General features: G+C 37.6%; 1 protein-coding gene across 1 annotated transcript in view; it reads right to left on the reverse strand.

Annotated features, from left to right (window-relative positions):
- RABGAP1L (RAB GTPase activating protein 1 like) overlaps positions 1–17,380 on the reverse strand; it is a 393,018-nt gene that overhangs the window by 150,447 nt on the left and 225,191 nt on the right. The window contains exons 17-18 of the mRNA XM_025044002.1: positions 11,746–11,871; positions 9,981–10,124 (exon numbers count right to left, since the gene is read on the reverse strand). Coding sequence (XP_024899770.1) covers positions 9,981–10,124; positions 11,746–11,871 — 270 coding nt within the window. The remainder of the gene's footprint in view (positions 1–9,980; positions 10,125–11,745; positions 11,872–17,380) is intronic.

Below are 17,380 nucleotides of genomic sequence, written 5' to 3' on the forward strand. Positions count from 1 at the left end.
CCCCTCAAATAGTCTGCATTGGAAGAATGCAGATTCATCTTCATTCCCTATTTGGCAATAGCTAACTCTAAAAGATTCCATCTTGTTCTTTGTCTAAATCTTCATGAAATAAAATATATCTGCCTCTGTGTAATCATAATGTGTCCTGCTGCAGCACTGCTGTGAAACGAACCTGACCCAGACCTTGGTGCTGAGGAAGTTTAGCTGTTAAAACGCTCATCTGCTCTCTGTCAGCTTGGTTTTGCTGACAGGTCCATGGTCACATCTGAGCTAAACAGCCGTGGAAGAATCAACAGTCCAAGTTTTTACGCCCCCCAGAATCAACACTAAAACTATAGCAACCACAGAAGCACTGCTGGATATTTCCCTTAAGTTTTGTGTTTCTCTGAATTACTTACCTTGAACTACTACTTTATTTCCTCGAATCTGTCAGTATAAGAAATGAAAAGAAATGAAAACATGCACCACCTCATGCCTCTCCACCCCAGTCTTCTCAATCCTCCAGAGAAAGGACCATGCCTATATTATTTAATAACTACCACACGGGACAGAAGATAGTTCCTGAATCGCTCTCTGCTACTGCAGCTGTTGATGATTAAAATTATCAAAAAGCATATATCCTTTAGAACAAACACATTTCAGCATATGAATACAAAAACCTGTTAAGTCAGTATTCCTTAAACTTAGAAAATTTAAAAACTCCAGGACCTTCGCTAAACATGCAGATGTCTAGGGTCATATCCTCAGAGAATCTTGAGTCTAAGATAGGTCTATTTTGTTTGTATGTTTAACAGGCATTCCCCAACCCCCTTTCCCCAAGTTATTCTTTAAATTGAGATATAATTCAAGTACCATCAAATTCACCCTTTAAAAGTAGGCAGTTCAGTGGTTTTAAGTATAGTCACGAGGTTGTACAGCCATCCCCAATATCTAATTCCAGAACGTTTCATCACTCACCCCGAAAAGAAACCTCACACACATTAGCAGTCAATGCCCAAGAATGAGAACAGGACCATGCTTCCAGACAGGAGGACAGGCAAAGCAGCAGCTGTCTTCTTAAGGTGACCTGATTTTCAGAAGCCTGAAATCTTCGTGTACTTCAAGGTTGACTCATGGTATCTGAATATGTTCAGCGCTATTCGCTTCAACCCATAGTCATTTATTTTAAGCTGTTTATTTTTCAAGTTGAAAGCTTATTAATTACTAGATAAAATGTGCTTTGACTCTAAAAGAGCATTTAAAGTAGAGGCTTTATCAGTACTGTCAGATATCGATCTTTCATCTTTTTACAAAGAGGCATATATTAATATTTATAAATGATCTTTTTTAAAAAATTACATGGAAAGAGTTTTTGAATACTCAGAATGCACTGAGTTTTCTCTGTATTAAGGATTCTTATGGACAAAATGGGGTCTTGCCTATCTGTCAATTAGCGTAAACAAGAGATCTAGATATATAAGCAGTATGCACCTCCTTCATTGGGACGCTGGAGAACAAGTAGCCCGTGACTACTAAATGCCTGAAGTAAGAAACTGCCAGACTGTGAAGCAGCCCAAGCTGCAATCCAATGTCAGTGACGCACTGGAACATGCAGGAAATTGTTCTATTCAATGGAAAATTTTCTAGCATCATTCTTCAGCGGGGGGCGGAGAGGGGCGGGCGGAGAGGGAAGGAGCAAAATGAGCTATATTACTAGGACGTGGACAAGAAGCAAAATGTCAAGTGGACTTCTAAAAAATAAGAGTTTCAGAAAACTCTGATAAGACCATCCAAAAAGCAAGAGACCAGAAGGTCCAATTGTGCCTCTTTTAAACCAATGGAATCAGCAATTCCGGTGCTGGTCGCTGGGCCTTTATTGTGTGTCTAGATATAATTCAGGGGCCCTGGGTAAAGGATGAAAAGGTCAAACTACTGTCTGGTTAAAAATGCCAAACGATGGGTGCTGGTGGCAAAGTGCCTGAAAAGCGGGTGAGAGAGGACCAGGAGCGCTGAAGACGCCCTGTCACAGTGAGGTTCTGCGGGACGGCAGAGGAGCACCTGGGAGGAGCTCGTGGGTCTGGACTGAGAGGCCCCAACTGATGTTAAGAATCTGTACACATTTAACCTTTAAGGGACAGTAGATAACGGGGGCTTCTTAAGAGAAGCAAGTACCGTTGGTCTATTTGCTATAGAGAGAGATAAAAATAATCGGGCTAACCGCCCACGTGAATTAAAAAACAAAACCAAAAACAAACTATTTCTAAGTTGGCCAACGTAGAAGCTAAGGAAGGTGAAGAGATGAAGTCCCTTTGGAGAGGGTAAGAACAAGTGGCAGAAGATATGTAAAGCTTTTAGTACAGTGTGTGGCCCAGAAATACTGTCCAGAAAGGCCTGTCGGTATCCTGTCCTCAAATCTTTGAGCCTTAAGAAGAGAAGCCTGAGAGTTGATCAGCAAACATTGAACGAATGGGTACGAATGGAACTAGATGGTAACAGCAAGCAAGTACTCTCCAAAACAAGGTCTCATTTTCAATCTATTTCTGGCTGCTACTGTGTGAAAGAATGCCTTCTCTATTGTACGATCTAAATAATTTATAAATTGGGGACTGCTGTTATGAATAGTTGCAGTGGAGGTCTTTAAACAAGTATTAGATGCTTTCGCAATCCAATTTCCAGACAATGGAAAGCTTGCAAATATTTTATATCACTTTGCAGATAATCATTAAAATAATTTATAAAGATCAAAGCCACATGCTGCTTTTACTCAAAACCGTACCAGCAAAAACTAGATCATGAAAACAATTTGGAACCCTGCTACCACTTCAATCCTGAGGACCAGAATTTTTAAGATTATATTCCATTTTAAAACTGGGCAACTCCCCACTCTAATTAAATAAATATCTATGGCTGGAAAATGTATAGCTTGTTTTTGAGAAGCATTAGAGTCTTATTTAATAAACATTACATTGATCGAATGCCAAATATCAAATGTCAAAGCAGGCCACACTAAGAGTTTTAGTCCATGAGGTATATACACACTGGAAAGGTTCTGCTGTGCCAGACCTTCCGACGCCCCTTCTCGGAAAATCTGCCTCCATGTACAGCTCCTGTTGAGTGGGCTGTAGGTCATGTGACTCGCCCCAGGACTACCCTTGACCACAGCATACTGGACAAGAGATGGACGACTAGCTAAGGTGACCCATACCTGTGACCTATGACTATGCGGGCTTATGTTATAATGTGCGAAGGACCATTAGGCTATCCCTTAAAAATTTTATCTGAACGATTTTTAAGGAGATTGCCAAGAGGTGTTGATACTAGAACTGGAAGGCCACGGTAGATCTTTCTGAGATATTCCAGGCCCTGTGCAAAACAAAGCTACAAAGAAGCAGGTCGGGAAGAAGGGAGAACACCCAGCTCATGAAGTGAGAGAGCGATACAGACGAGTGTCTGGAGTTCCTTGGGCACCTGTCCTTTCCGAGGTCTACTTACCCAACTTTTCCTAGATTCCCTCTATGTTTATAATCACTCCTCCCACCTACTGTATGTACTTGAGCTATTATGTCTGGGTTTCTGTTTCCTAAAATAAAATACATGAACTAAAACCAAAGGAATTCCTAAAGATATTAATTTCTTTTTTTCTCTTAATGCTCAAGAGCAAAGTTATTTTTCAGCCTGTAGGATTTCATAAACGCATTTCAATGAAGACAAAATAATTTCGCCAATTAATTCTGTATTCCATTTTTCCTTCAACAGATATTTCTTGTGTGTCTACAAGCTGACTAGGTAGGTATACACTAGTGCACAAAAGAGACGTGGCTTCTCTTTTCGGAAATTTATAATCTAGTGGAAGAAATAGGCATTTGAAAAAATAATACATAGTAAATAAATAAATAACCAAGAACTACAGGGTGCTGCTGGAGAAAGTAAAAGGAAGGACCTGCTTGAGGATGGGTGATCAGAGAAAGCTTCTTAGAGGAAGTAACATCTAGGAGCTACCAAGTAGAGTAAGGAATACGTTCTAGGCTGCAGGAAAGAATACGCGAACGGTTTTAACCTGAACAGACTGTAAGTGTTCTAGAAACTAAAAGAGGGCCGGTGCTGAAGTACCGTGAGTAAGAGGAAGGCTGACCCTAGGGTACCACCGGGGAGGAAGGAAGGGCAAGATTCGGGCCAAGTGAAACGATGCGAGGTTCATTTAGTGGGAAACCACTGAAGGGTTCTCAGCAGAGGAGTAACACGATCTGATACGTGTTTTATGAAAATCTCTCCGGATGCTACGGAGAATAACGGGGTAAAAGAGACAGGGGGTCAAGTGAGAAGACTGGTTAGAAGGTTGCTGAATAGGATACGATACTGACTTGGAGAAAGAAAACAGGTTTCAAGACCTATTTTAGAAATGGACTTGATAAACCAGTGCACAATAATATTTTCCAACTGTGTTCAATTATAAATTGCTCAGAGATGCGTACATATGTAGTAAAAATATAGACATGCATGGAAATGATAAATGCTGAATTCTGTCTAAATAGTTCCTCTGAGGAAGGCAAAAGAGGGTGTGGTCAGGAAGATGTAACAACATACAACGCTAATCTTGTTGGGATTGTTGTATTTCTTAACCAGAGAGGTAGATACACAGGAGTTCAGTGTATGTCTTAATGCGTTTTTGTATGTTTTAAACATTTAATGATAAAAATAACAGAATATGTGTATTTTATTTGATCTATGCATACACAGTTTAACCACTATGAGTTTTTCTGCAACAAACAATCCTACAGAGTAACTTTAGTTATGCTAATTCATGATGAACTGTAAGATTTTTATTGGAAAAATATCCATCACCCTATACCTTCAAATCGGCGATCTTTGTTCTGATCATGAGAACTAAACCAACAACTAAATTCTGTAGGTTACTGAACAGGTTCGAGGTATGTAAGGTCTCTGTGAGTCTTCAAAGTAATGTGGGTCTGATTTTACTGTAGCAAAGTACAACTCCTATTCTGCGCAGTAAACGTGTACCTTTATTTTAAAGTACTACGTTTGACATGCTTACTCCCCCCATGATCATCTTTCGTAGTTATTCCATCCTCTATACTTCTTATTTAAAGTCACCGATATTGACCTTAACTGTTCCCAAGGGTACTGAAACCTGCTTCTAGAACAAACATTGCAGAGACATTGTAATCCAAGCATCGCCAGAGTAAAGCCTGTGCCAGTAATACCCCCTCAGTCACTCAGCATCATCGTCTGTCTCCCAGATGCTCTCTGAAGGGTAGAAGCTGCACAAGCAGCTGTCCCTCCCTCTCGCCGCCACTTAAATGAAAACGTGTGATCAATAAATCTTACCCCGGAGAAGCCATCGCCACATCCCGTCCTCTCTACCTTTGAAGTCTGTCCGGAATTTGACCACTTCTCAGCACCTTCGCCGTCCACTAGCTTGGGCCCAGCAACCCAGTTACTACCGCTGCCCCCTGACTGATCTCCCGCTTGTCCTTCGCAGCCTCCCGCAGCGGTTTTCGGCGGGGCGATCTGAGTGATCAGGATAAACTGTGTGACAGAGTGTGTCTGTCCTTCCTATACTCAAAACTCCCCAGCGGTTTCCCACCGCAGTGCAGTAAAACCTAAATTCTCTCCAAGGATCCAAAGACCCTGTTAGGATCTGCCACGTGTCTCTTCCTTCCTTTCTTTTTCTCCATGGCACTCATCACCTTTGGCATACTACATATTCTCAGTCATTTGTCTGTCTCTTCTAGGGTAAAAACTTAATGAGGGCGAGTTTTATCTGCTTCTTCTTTACTGTCGTGGTCCCAAACTTGAATGGTGTCAGCATTTAACAGGCGCTCAATACATGTTCGTTGAATAAATGAAAAAGTAAATTTTTCTCTAAAAGTCACAGGAAGCACAGACAACGGCTCTGCCATCTTAACTTGAGGTTTCCACCTCTTTCTGTAACGACGAAATTAATGGAAACTCCAGAAAGAGCTGTAACACACGGATGTGAGAATCGTGACGACCGTGTAGGTGGGAGAGAAGTTAAGGTCCAGAAACGAGATTTTTTTTTTTTTTCCAGAAACGAGATTTTAAAGAGGATTATTTTCCTAGTCCTGAAGATTTCTATTGCCACATAAAACTTACGGTGGCCAAGTTAGTCAAAGCATTTCATTCCTATTCTTGTGGCTAATTACTACCTTTAAAGTTTTCAGAAGTTTTATGTTAGAATTTTTAATCTTCCTTCTATCAGCCCACTCTGATGCATCTTAAATTCAATGTATTACTTGATAAAGGCATTAGCTAATACTACTGTAGTAATCATACTGCAATATATAACAAACGTGCATCAAACCAACGTTATATACCTCAAACTTACAAAACGTTATACATCAATTATATCTCAATTTTATAAAATTCAACATATTGCTGTTTGAGGGAGAAAAGTGGGACAAAGAGTAAGAATATTATATAATGAATCTTCTCTTCAGGTAACAGCTTCAGAAATCTGCCTTGAAAGGGAGATCAGACATGGTGGTATTTAATAAGATATTTTAGTACTGTCTTTTTTTTTTTTTTTTATCCTAAGAAGAAAGGAGAAGCAGGAAATATAATTTGAAGGGTCTAAGATTTCCTTAAATTTCATGAAATGCCAAGTTACTATATAAAGCGGGATATATTTGATACTCTCTAAAAACTGAACTATCTGGGAAGGGTCCACCTCAAACGCCAGCTGTCAGTTATCTTGTCAAGCCTAAAAAAATATTGTTTTCCTTAGATCTTTTGAAAGACAGTGGGAAAAAAAAATACTTTTGGAGGACTACTTGAATCTTCAGTCAAAAGGAAACAGAATGAAACTTCCATTAAGGTCAATGGCTAAAACTTTGCTTTTAGCAAAGAAGCATCGCAATGGCAGATAGGCAAAGGTTTGGAAGGTAATAAAGAACCAACTGCTACTTAACCCTCTTAAGAACCTCTGAAATCAGCTAGTTAATTGAAGAAATTGAGAGGAACTAAAAAGGCTATACAGGTGGACAGAGCAGAATGGAGGATAATATTATTAACAGAATATTTCTACAGAACAGGCACAGTGCTAAGCACTTTATAGTCATAATCTCAATTAATCTTTACATAAACCTGGGAGATAGGTGCCGTTAGCCTCAATTATCAGAAAAAGAAACCAACACAGGTCAAGTAATGTGAACGAGGTGATGCAGGAAGGGTTAACTAAAAAGCCAAATATCTTCACTCCAATATGAAACTGTCTCTGTTGCTTCTTCTAGAACTGAGCACACTGCTGGATCTTCCCGTCAGAGTAGCTTCTCTCATGGAAGTCAAGTGTTTCAGCTCTCAGACCCAGCTCTTAGTCCTTATCTGTATGCAACTCCAGAGATCAAGTAAATGACTACAATCACTACATGAGTTTCATCTTATTTCATACTCATGAACTCTAACCTGATCCAGGACCTGCCCTCTAAAAACACCAAAACAAAAACCTGCCCTTGACCATGGGAAGGCTTTTAAGGAATAAAAACAACTCAAAAGGTGATGCTGAAAATACTCTGGCAAGCTGCTCGGTGGCATGTAGCAAACCCCAGCATACGCATGCCCTAACCCGGTAACCCCACCCCGAGACATATACCCAAAGAAGTGCATATGCGTGTTTACTAAAAGACAAATTCAAGAATGCTCACAGCAACACTATTCATAACAGTCCTAATGTGGAAACAACCCAAATGTCCATCAACAATAGGATGGAAGAATGGATAAACTGTAGAATCTTCACACAATAGAACAAACAAACCACACCTACATGGATAAATCTCATGAACATAATGGTGAATGAAAAAGCTGGACAAAAAAAGTTCATATTGTACAGTTCCATTTATATAAACTTCACAAACAATCAAAACTAATCTATGGTGTTAAAAGTCAGGACAGCGATTATCCTTCGGAGGGATAGTGACTGAAGAGGCAGCAATGGGGAGGAGGTCCGCTGAAAATTTTTTGAAAAATTACCTTTTCCATCTGAGAATTTCCTGGCCTTCCATTTGTAACTAAACATTAATTCATAACCATCAAGCTTTGAATTGTTTTCTTTAAAAAGAGAGAATATGACAAAAAATGGATGATTCTATTTAAGACTATGTTACTATTTCTTCTTTTGGGATATTTTATCACATTTGAAAGAATGGTTTTGAATAAATATTTTATTAACTACAAGAAGAAAAGGGGCAAAGAGAAAACACAGACAATCAGGAAATAAAAGTTTATCTAAAAATTTCCTTTGCAGAATAATATTCTGACAAAGATGAGTTAGTGGAAAGAATGAGTATTCTGAACCACGCTACGATATTATTTCCAACAAAGTTTATTTTGAAAAACTGCTCTGTTAAGGGATATTTTTTATTTCCCTGGTTAACACGATGCTGTGATTAAAACCTGCTCCACGTTTTGGAAAGCTATGCAACTTCCTAAAACAGCTACAGGGCAGAGGTTTAAGAGAAGGGTAGGTAACATCTATGACACTTGTATTCATTTTAATGAGCATTAAGAGCTTTCAAACATTGTGATTATGGATCGCCAAGTGATAAGTCTTATAAATTTTTTCTTCACCATGAATGTTGCTAATTTTCTTAGCAACTGATATTAGAAATTCAAGTATCTTCAAGAGGAAATGTCCTGAGAAACTGTGAATCTGGGTTCCAGAAGACCCATGGACAGTGGTCCAATACCAGGAAGAGACAATTTTAGAAAGTCACCATGCCAGTGATCACACATTTCGACTATGAATAAGGCTTTAGCTCCTAGTTCTGCATTCTTCCTTTAGGTTAAATTTAGACAGGGATTTTAGAAACTAATTAGTAAGTAAAACAAGTAAGAGAACTAACAGTGTTATCGATCAGGTTCTCTAGCTGTTATACAGTCAGAAATTGAGAACTTATTCTGTGACTCTCAGCAACGCACGTGACTCTATCGAAATACGAACTACGTTACAGATGTTCAAGTACGACTGCTTCAGCTAGACCCTTGCATAGAGAATGGTTACTGCTGCAGCAGGCTGAGAAATAAGTTACGCTTTATACAGCTTATACGTTTTATCCTTTTAAACTTGACTTTTATAATTGAATTTCCAGTTCCTAGAGTGAGTAAAATAGACTTTTAAGAAATAGAAAACTTTGTGTAAGAAAAGTAATATAGTAATACAAAACTGTCTAGATTATGTTAGGCTTATACTTTCGATTACTCCAGCTTTTAAATTTAAGACAGCTATGTTTTTATATACATTTATATTCCCAATTAAAAAAAAAATTCTTCTCATCCAGAGACTTCCTCATCACTGCTAAGGCTGTCAAACATTTTGATGGTCAGTATATGTGGCATGTATATGTAATATTGCCTATTTCTTTAAAAGAGTAAAGTAAATAAATGTAACCACATAAAGAAATAAAAACGATAAAAGAAATAAATATGGTAGATACCTAAGAAATTGTGCAAACTAATTTTTGAAATATTCTACTGTCTAAAAATATAATTATATGATGCGGAAACTTTATCATTTCTTTTATCTGGTAGGAGTCTCAAACATCATATACAAAGAGATATCTTGTGAATTGAGGATTTAATTACTATGAAAATTTCATTTATATTCACTCTTGGAGTATAATTGTATTACTATTAAAAACACCTGATTCTAAATTCATTTATTTAACTTTAAAGGTCCTTTATATTAGTAATCCATTGTCACACAGACAGAGGCTTATTATGAATTTAATTATAGAAATTTAATTACCTCACTTTACTTTGTGGGAATTATATGTGCCTTAATATTCTCATTTCTCACAAATAATAAAATTATAATTAATGAAAACTGTCCTTACTAAAAATTCAAACAGAACTTTTCGGTCAGTATTTATGGCTTAATGTCACAGGAAAAAAAGAAAACTGTAATCATTTTAAATAGCAACAATTTTCCAGCCCGGCTCAGGCGTGAGAGACGGGGGTCACCATACCTCGCAGAGCAGGAGGTCGATAATGTGGAAGACCATGCAGAGTGGGAACTTGGCCGTGAAAAGGGTGAGAAACCACTGGGACGCGTACATATGAGCTTCCAGGTTCAGGTCACAGAAGTGGCTGTGCAGGTCCGGCAACTGCTCCTGCAAGACAAAGCGGAAACTGAGGGGACAGGACACTGAAGCAGCTTCATTTCCTGCCACAACCGCAATCCGTGCCACGCTTTTGGGGAACACTTTCGATTTACTGTGGCGTTCACTGCATTTCACGTTTGACTACACAGAAGTGATGACAGGAGATGAGAACCAGGGAGATGCCGGATCGTTGGCGAAAATAAAGACAGGCTTGTTAGGAACAAATAACGAAGGTCGACTCTAGCTCGCGTGCCGGGTCTTGCTTCTTGGGAAATGCTCACTCTGACAGGTCACCTACCTGCAGTCTAAGGAACATCATGACTCCAGGGTCAAGTGACGGCAATCCCAATCAGGGTTCAACAGCTAACTAGCTAGGAGAGAAATTTAAGGTTGACATCATCTGGACTCTATGCATTTTGACACTTAGAAAAGGCCAAAACATGTACAAATTTTTGAAAACCTATCTTCAATATATGAAAAAAACAGCAAAGTACAGAAACTACGAGTATATAATGTATAAAAGTAAATGTCTCCTTATAATGACTTTATGCTGGCTTTATCTTTTTTCTCAAGTTAAACCAGTAAATGCTTTTCAAAAGAATAAAAGGCACAGTACGAAGCACAGAATTCCCATAACTGCAAGACAAAGATATGCAAAAGCCTACAGTTAGTTTTGTTTTCATAAACAGACCACCAAAAGAAAAAATAAACCACTTCTTGCACGAGATGCTCTTTAAAAAACACCCAAATGTGTCCATCTAGAGCTTTAAAAGGGGTGTCCAGTGGTCATCCAGTCACCAGACAAAAAGTCATGTCAATGAGCCCTTCCCAATATCTTCGGCCTCATCCCACTAACCTCCTTCCCGAACCATTTCACCTTCTCCCACGTGTATTTTTTTTTCACATTTCTCGTGGGTTTCTAGTACCTCCTACAGAGAATGCGTAGATCCGTTATAAATTAAAGATTTCTAATCTCTGGTGGAATTTCGAAGCTACTCAGTAATTCCTTTTATCAGCACTACTCAATAATCTTGCCCTTGTTCACAAGGTTTTTTATTATGTAATATTTGACATATATATGAATATGTTTCTCATAGATATAAATTTATACAAATATATTAAAGAGTATCAATGCTGTTTGAGATCAGGAAATTATGTGGGAAAAATTTGTAAGTATGTCCGTGTATCATAATATTTTAGGTGTTTTTTATTCTCTTATTAATATCTTTCTGTCTCATCAAGTGTTCTCTTCATGTGGACTTAAAAATGGTACTGATGCTAATTAATATAGAGAAAGCTCTTAAGTATTTCAACTTTTATTCTGTAAATATCTTCATTTCTTTATAAATAATACTCGGCAGTCTCTTCATTGACTTAACTCGCCATATTCGTACTTCAAAGTATATTAAAGTTGAATATCTGAAATGGAAGATTATTTATTAAATGGTCAAATGGGTAAATAAATATTTTATAATATGAAGACCAATGTAGATATTAGAAACCAAGTCTATTTGCATTTTCCGTAGAATTCCATTAACTTTTCATAACTCATTATTGTTCATCGATTTTATTAGATTTTTCTATAACTCAACCAATCTCTAAGTGATAAAAGCCCCTAATTTTTATTTACCTGCATTAGTCTCTCCAATTGATAGAATTTGCAATGAAGATCTTCAAAGTTGTTTTTGTAGAGGTCTCGTAAACCATAGTCATACATGATTTTCACCAAAACACAGAATGCTTGTTCCTCTGGCATCTACAGAAAAACATAAAAATGTAGAACATGACCGAGCGGCATTTGGCCAGAATGTCAGAAAATTTCCTTCGTGTTAATAGACGTCCACGCTAATGGCTGAAGACCTTGAGAGCCAACCTTCTGCAGTGATGTAAGTGAAATCTGTGTTCAACACTGCAGATTCCTCATCTGAGATGGATTTCCCTCTTTTGTTAATTTTAATCATGTTTCATTCACTCATTCATTCGGCCATCTCAAAAATAGATAATACAGTCACATGATTCAAAAATCAAAGTATATAAAGGTAAAAGACTCCTCTCTACCCTTGTGCCTGCCCCACCTCTTTTGCATAATATTATAGCTACTCTCAAATTTTTCTCATGTCTCCTGCCAGTGTTTCTTTATATAAATAAAAGAATTACATTTCTTATTTTATTTTTTTCCCTTTTTTACATAAAGGATTGCTTTTATATACATTGTTATACATCTTACTTTTTCCCTCCAATAATATTTCCAAAGAGGGTCAAAGAACAAACACATTTTTCGTCTAGATAGATAACACGATGTAAAACTGTGCTCCTAGAATCTTCTTGTTGCTATTTTTCTTTCTATAAAAAATAGTTTTCCGGAAAGAATCTTATATACTTCTATCATTAAGATTTAAATAACCAATAAAATCTAACATATCCTCCCAGAGGTATTTTTATCTGAACAGAGAATGAAGTCTAAAACCAAAGAAACAAGCTCTAAATTTTGGTATCAATAAGCTGAAAGAATTGAGAGAGATATAGCCAATATTCCTGAAATTACACTGCAGCAAACAGAAAAGGCTGTCCTTACCCAATGTCCTACCACACAACTATTATGTGAACATCTACTTTAAATGTCACCACTTCGAATGTCTTACCTTGGCTAATTATGGCATTTGACACCTTTGTTAGACTGACCTCTTGCCTGAATAACAGAACCAAGGATAGTTCTATTTATCCACGTAGAAATGTAATTGTTTAAGTTCCTATACAAATTGGCCACTTCTATTTTCTACTTACAACCCATGAAATACGTAAATTAGTTAAATAAAATCTCCTAAAGTTAAGTAAGTATACTTAGGCATCGTTGGTTTGATTCTCTAAATATTCACTTACTTCTATTGACCTATGAGCTGTTTGGGGCCTTGGTTTTGCCCCCAGATGTTCGAGCCAGCAAACATGTTTTAGTCTATACTCAGTTATTTAGAACACGACTGCACTATATTCGTTACTCCTTCGGCAATTCTGCCACTGAAGCCTCAAGTGACACTAACCTGCACATACGAAGTCTACAGTACTCCTCTTACCACCGAGTTCTGAGCCTCTCCATCCTCCTCTCCGACCTCTGCGAAAAAGGCTAACGCAAAAGGCTGCAGATAAAATAACCGTAGCCAGCCCTGGAGAATGGACTTCCTTAAAGTCCCCTCTTTCCAAGTGAATGATAATTACTTTAGTATTTTACCATCCGGTCTCTTTTATAAAGGGGATACACTTTTATGTCCTCAAATGTGGTAGAACCAATAAAGCAAATAAAAGGTTTAAACGCTTTCCGTCATTCACACGTGCAGTCGCTGAACACAGGAGATGAACGCACTGTGCTGGCTGCAGGACACAGCGGTAAAGGCAAAGCGCCTTCCCAAGGGCCAAGTAAAGGGGTAATGCCACCTGGGTCTGAGATGGGCACAGAAGTCCTGGGATGGCGGAGGCTGGGTGTGCAGATGACGAGTTGGACGTAATTACAGCTAGAGCGGAAGCAGAGGGGTGGCTGAGCGTGGGCCAGACTGGGGCAAACGACAAGTGGACATACATTTCTGCATTGCTGTTTTAGGTATAGGGCTTAAATTCTCTCTTTCTCTCTCCCAATCTCTCTCATCCGCTCCCCACTTCCCCTCTCCTGACCTCCCTCTGTCTGTCTCTCAGAAACGCACAAACAATATATTTAATAGATGTTCTTCAAAACAAGATCATTTGCAAATTCGACCTTGATCCCTAAAAAATAAAACTTGACAATCCCAGGTGGTAACCTTTATTTAGAACACAGACACACACACACACACACACACACACACAGTGGTAACCTTTATTTAGAACACAGACACACAGACACACACACACACACACACACACACACACACACACACGCGCGCGCGCGCGCACACACACACTGTGGGAGGAGGACCGTCTTGGGAGTTAGTATCCTTCATGTCTAGTTTAGCAATAGAGCCAAGTTATTGATCTTCAGTTAGTTCATGTGCTGCATGGAAATAGTAGACTAAACGTATAAAATACCAGTCCAGCTGGGAGAGGGGGGATCAATACTGACTATCTGCAAAGACTAAGGTCAGCTCTAATAAGCTCTTTTGGGATTTTAGATATTATCTCGTCATAAACTGACTAAAAATGAACCCCTATGAACACAGAAAAGGACTGCTAACAGAATGAGGAAGTAATGGGAAACATGTATAATCCTTTGGAAAGTAGAAATCTTACCTTCTCTTTCTAGCTTAAAGACAAAGTGAGATCTATCTAGCATGTCTAAACTTTCCATGGTATTTCTCTTTCTTCGATTAACGTATTCCTCATCAGTAGCAGCAACCAGGGTGAGCATACAAAATTTTGCAAAAATGTCAGATTTTTAAAATGAAAACAAATGCCTAAAAATGTATAAAATATGGCTAAATAATATGTTTAATATGTTAATATGTTACTTAATTGTAAATTTATATCATTTAATTTATCCAGCTTTGCTGAGATATAATTAACATATAACACTGTGTAAACTGAAGGTGTACAAAGTAATGACTTGATATACATATATATATTCTATACATATATATTATATATATATATATATATGTCACTTAGAATATGAAGTCTTTGTCATTCATTTTGAGCTGAGGAGACCTTTGCTCTCTCTGAATCCCAAAGCTAGCTCTCTGTGGCATGTAGTATAGTTACTTTATGTCCCTACCAACCTCTGGGCACTGCATTAATTTTTTATACCCCAAAGCCCTTAGTATATAGACCTAAATACATATCGAGTATTAGATATCTGTTTAAGATAACTTTAGCGAAACTCTGAATCCATCCCCCTCTATCAATGAAGGCGTGTCGACAAGTAGGGCAGTCTGTCAACCACAAAGCCAAGAGTCAGCAAAAACATGTAAGGAAAGAATCGGTGTGAAAGAGGAAGCAGGGGCAGCCAAGTGTGACTGCATCACTACTTGATTTCTTTTAATATTATTACAAACACTAATTATAAGAAACTTTTGTATATCTGTAGTTCATACTGGCTGCCAAACTTATCCTTCAATTAGCATAAAAATTAATCAAGATCTCGCAATACCAAACCTCACCTTACTACAAGGTATCTTGCTTTTTAAAAAATGCAATAAAATAACTATTTAACTTATTACAATGATTAATATTTCACTAAACTAGATAATCCAATTTATCATCGATATGCAATTGGTCTAAAGTACAATAAAAATAAATCATTGAGCAATATATTTTTAAATAAACTATTAAGTGTTGGAACATGGTGTGGGTCTCTAATATTGAATGTCCATCTTTGCTGAATACAGGAGCTTTATCATGGAATCACTGTTGTTTTATTGGGGAAGGGAGGAATAAACATTAAAATCTTATAATTTAAGACATCAAAATGTCATCCATGGCTCTGTGAAACACAAAACAAAATACTTGCTTCACATGTACAACCTGAGAATCAAGCATGATGTAAACACTGTTTTGCAGCAAATATTGATAATGACCTGCCATCTCTACTGACAAAGGTGATCACTTAATGAGGACAGTCTCCACATTCACTGCTTCTCTGTGGTGAACCCCAAAACGAAGCAGTTCTATGGACCTCAAGTCTTTAAGACTCACCTAAAGTAACATATGTCGAGATGTTTTCTGAAGTAAAATTATCAGTTGATAATTTAAAATAATCCCTTTGTTTAGGATTAAGCTAAAATTTCTATTCCACATGATTATTTCACATCTTTTTGTAACCAATCTACTGTTTTCCAAGAAGGCACTGAATATTCCACTGATTTTCTGAGTTTTCTTCAACGAAGGTGAAAGCCAGCGACTATTTTGAAAATCAGAAATTGCTACATCTTTATCTCTTGTTTATATGTTGAAAAGCAAATTAAATAAAAATTTCTAGCTGTTTATTTTCCTTTTAAAGCAAATATATGCTAAAATACATTTAAACGGAATGTCTATTTATAAGCTATAAAACATACTGTACAACATATTAGTCTGCTGTGTGTGATCGATTTGACCAATAGCACCAGAGTCCAAAAGAAAATTGGCTGGGCAAATAATTACTAATTTTAGAAAGAAGAGCAGCAGCTACCATTATTAGAGGCATTCATTCACGATCCCCTTTGATCCTCACCAAATTCAGTAGAGTAGGTATTATTTTTATATTTTAAATATTATACTAGTGAAGATCAAAGATGTTAAGTGACTTGACAATAACTACACATCTATTATGTAAAGCCTGAATTTAATCCCATGGCTACAATCTTATTGTGCTAGATACAAAATAAGACTCTTTTGCTCATGATGTAAGGTATTCAATATTCATAATAAAAAAAAAACACCTTTAAAGATGATAATATTATTTCCATCTTATAAATGAAAAAACTGAAGCTCAGAGAGTTTAGGAAACTTGCCCCGGGGTCATATAACTTGAAAGGTATTAAACTGCAATTCAAATTCACAGTTGTGCTTTTTACTACCCTTTGGAATGAGTTCAGCTTTGAAAGGACAGAGAAACCAATGATATGGTGACCAAAAGAGGATATTTTTTTAAAGGTAAAATGTCTCGAATATATTTACAAGACAAAGAGAGAAGATACTAGGAAAAGTTTCCAAAGCACTGATGCAAGAATTAACTCAGAACAGGAAAATTAACTCATGGATTATGAGAAAAAAGTGATCTGGGAGTATAAAAAGACTTATTAAAAATCCACTGAAACACCTGTAGTGAGGACATCACCATACGATGATGCGATATATCTGTCTAGCATCCTATCTCCCTATCCTCTGGTATCAACTCCTCCTTCCCCCAGAAAACCCACTCCCTTGTTCAGGGAGAGCTGATCCAGCTCACCACCAGCACCGTCAGCACTCAAGACCTGGGCCAGGCCAATCAGAATACCCTGCCTTCCTGCTCTTAGTAATTGATTCATAGATGGCAGGTTCCCAGATAATCAGAATCTTCCAGGGATTTTTTTTTTTTTTTAATGCAAGAACTACAGCAAAAAATGGTCCCTTTTAAATGAAGTCATAAAACGGAAAGGATATGAAGCCAGGCCAGCCAGCAGCCACGCTGCCCAATTAGTGGCCTGTCCGTATAATTAAGGCAAGAAAATTTAAGTGAAACAGAGATACAGAGACACAGATTCCTCACGACAAAATAGGAACTCTGAAATCCAACCATGTCAAAATCCCCTCTGCCCTGGAGTTGCCTGTTATGTGAGCCG

The sequence above is a fragment of the Pteropus alecto genome, unplaced genomic scaffold (genome assembly GCF_000325575.1).
Source record: "Pteropus alecto unplaced genomic scaffold, ASM32557v1 scaffold101, whole genome shotgun sequence".
Lineage (NCBI taxonomy): Eukaryota > Metazoa > Chordata > Mammalia > Chiroptera > Pteropodidae > Pteropus > Pteropus alecto.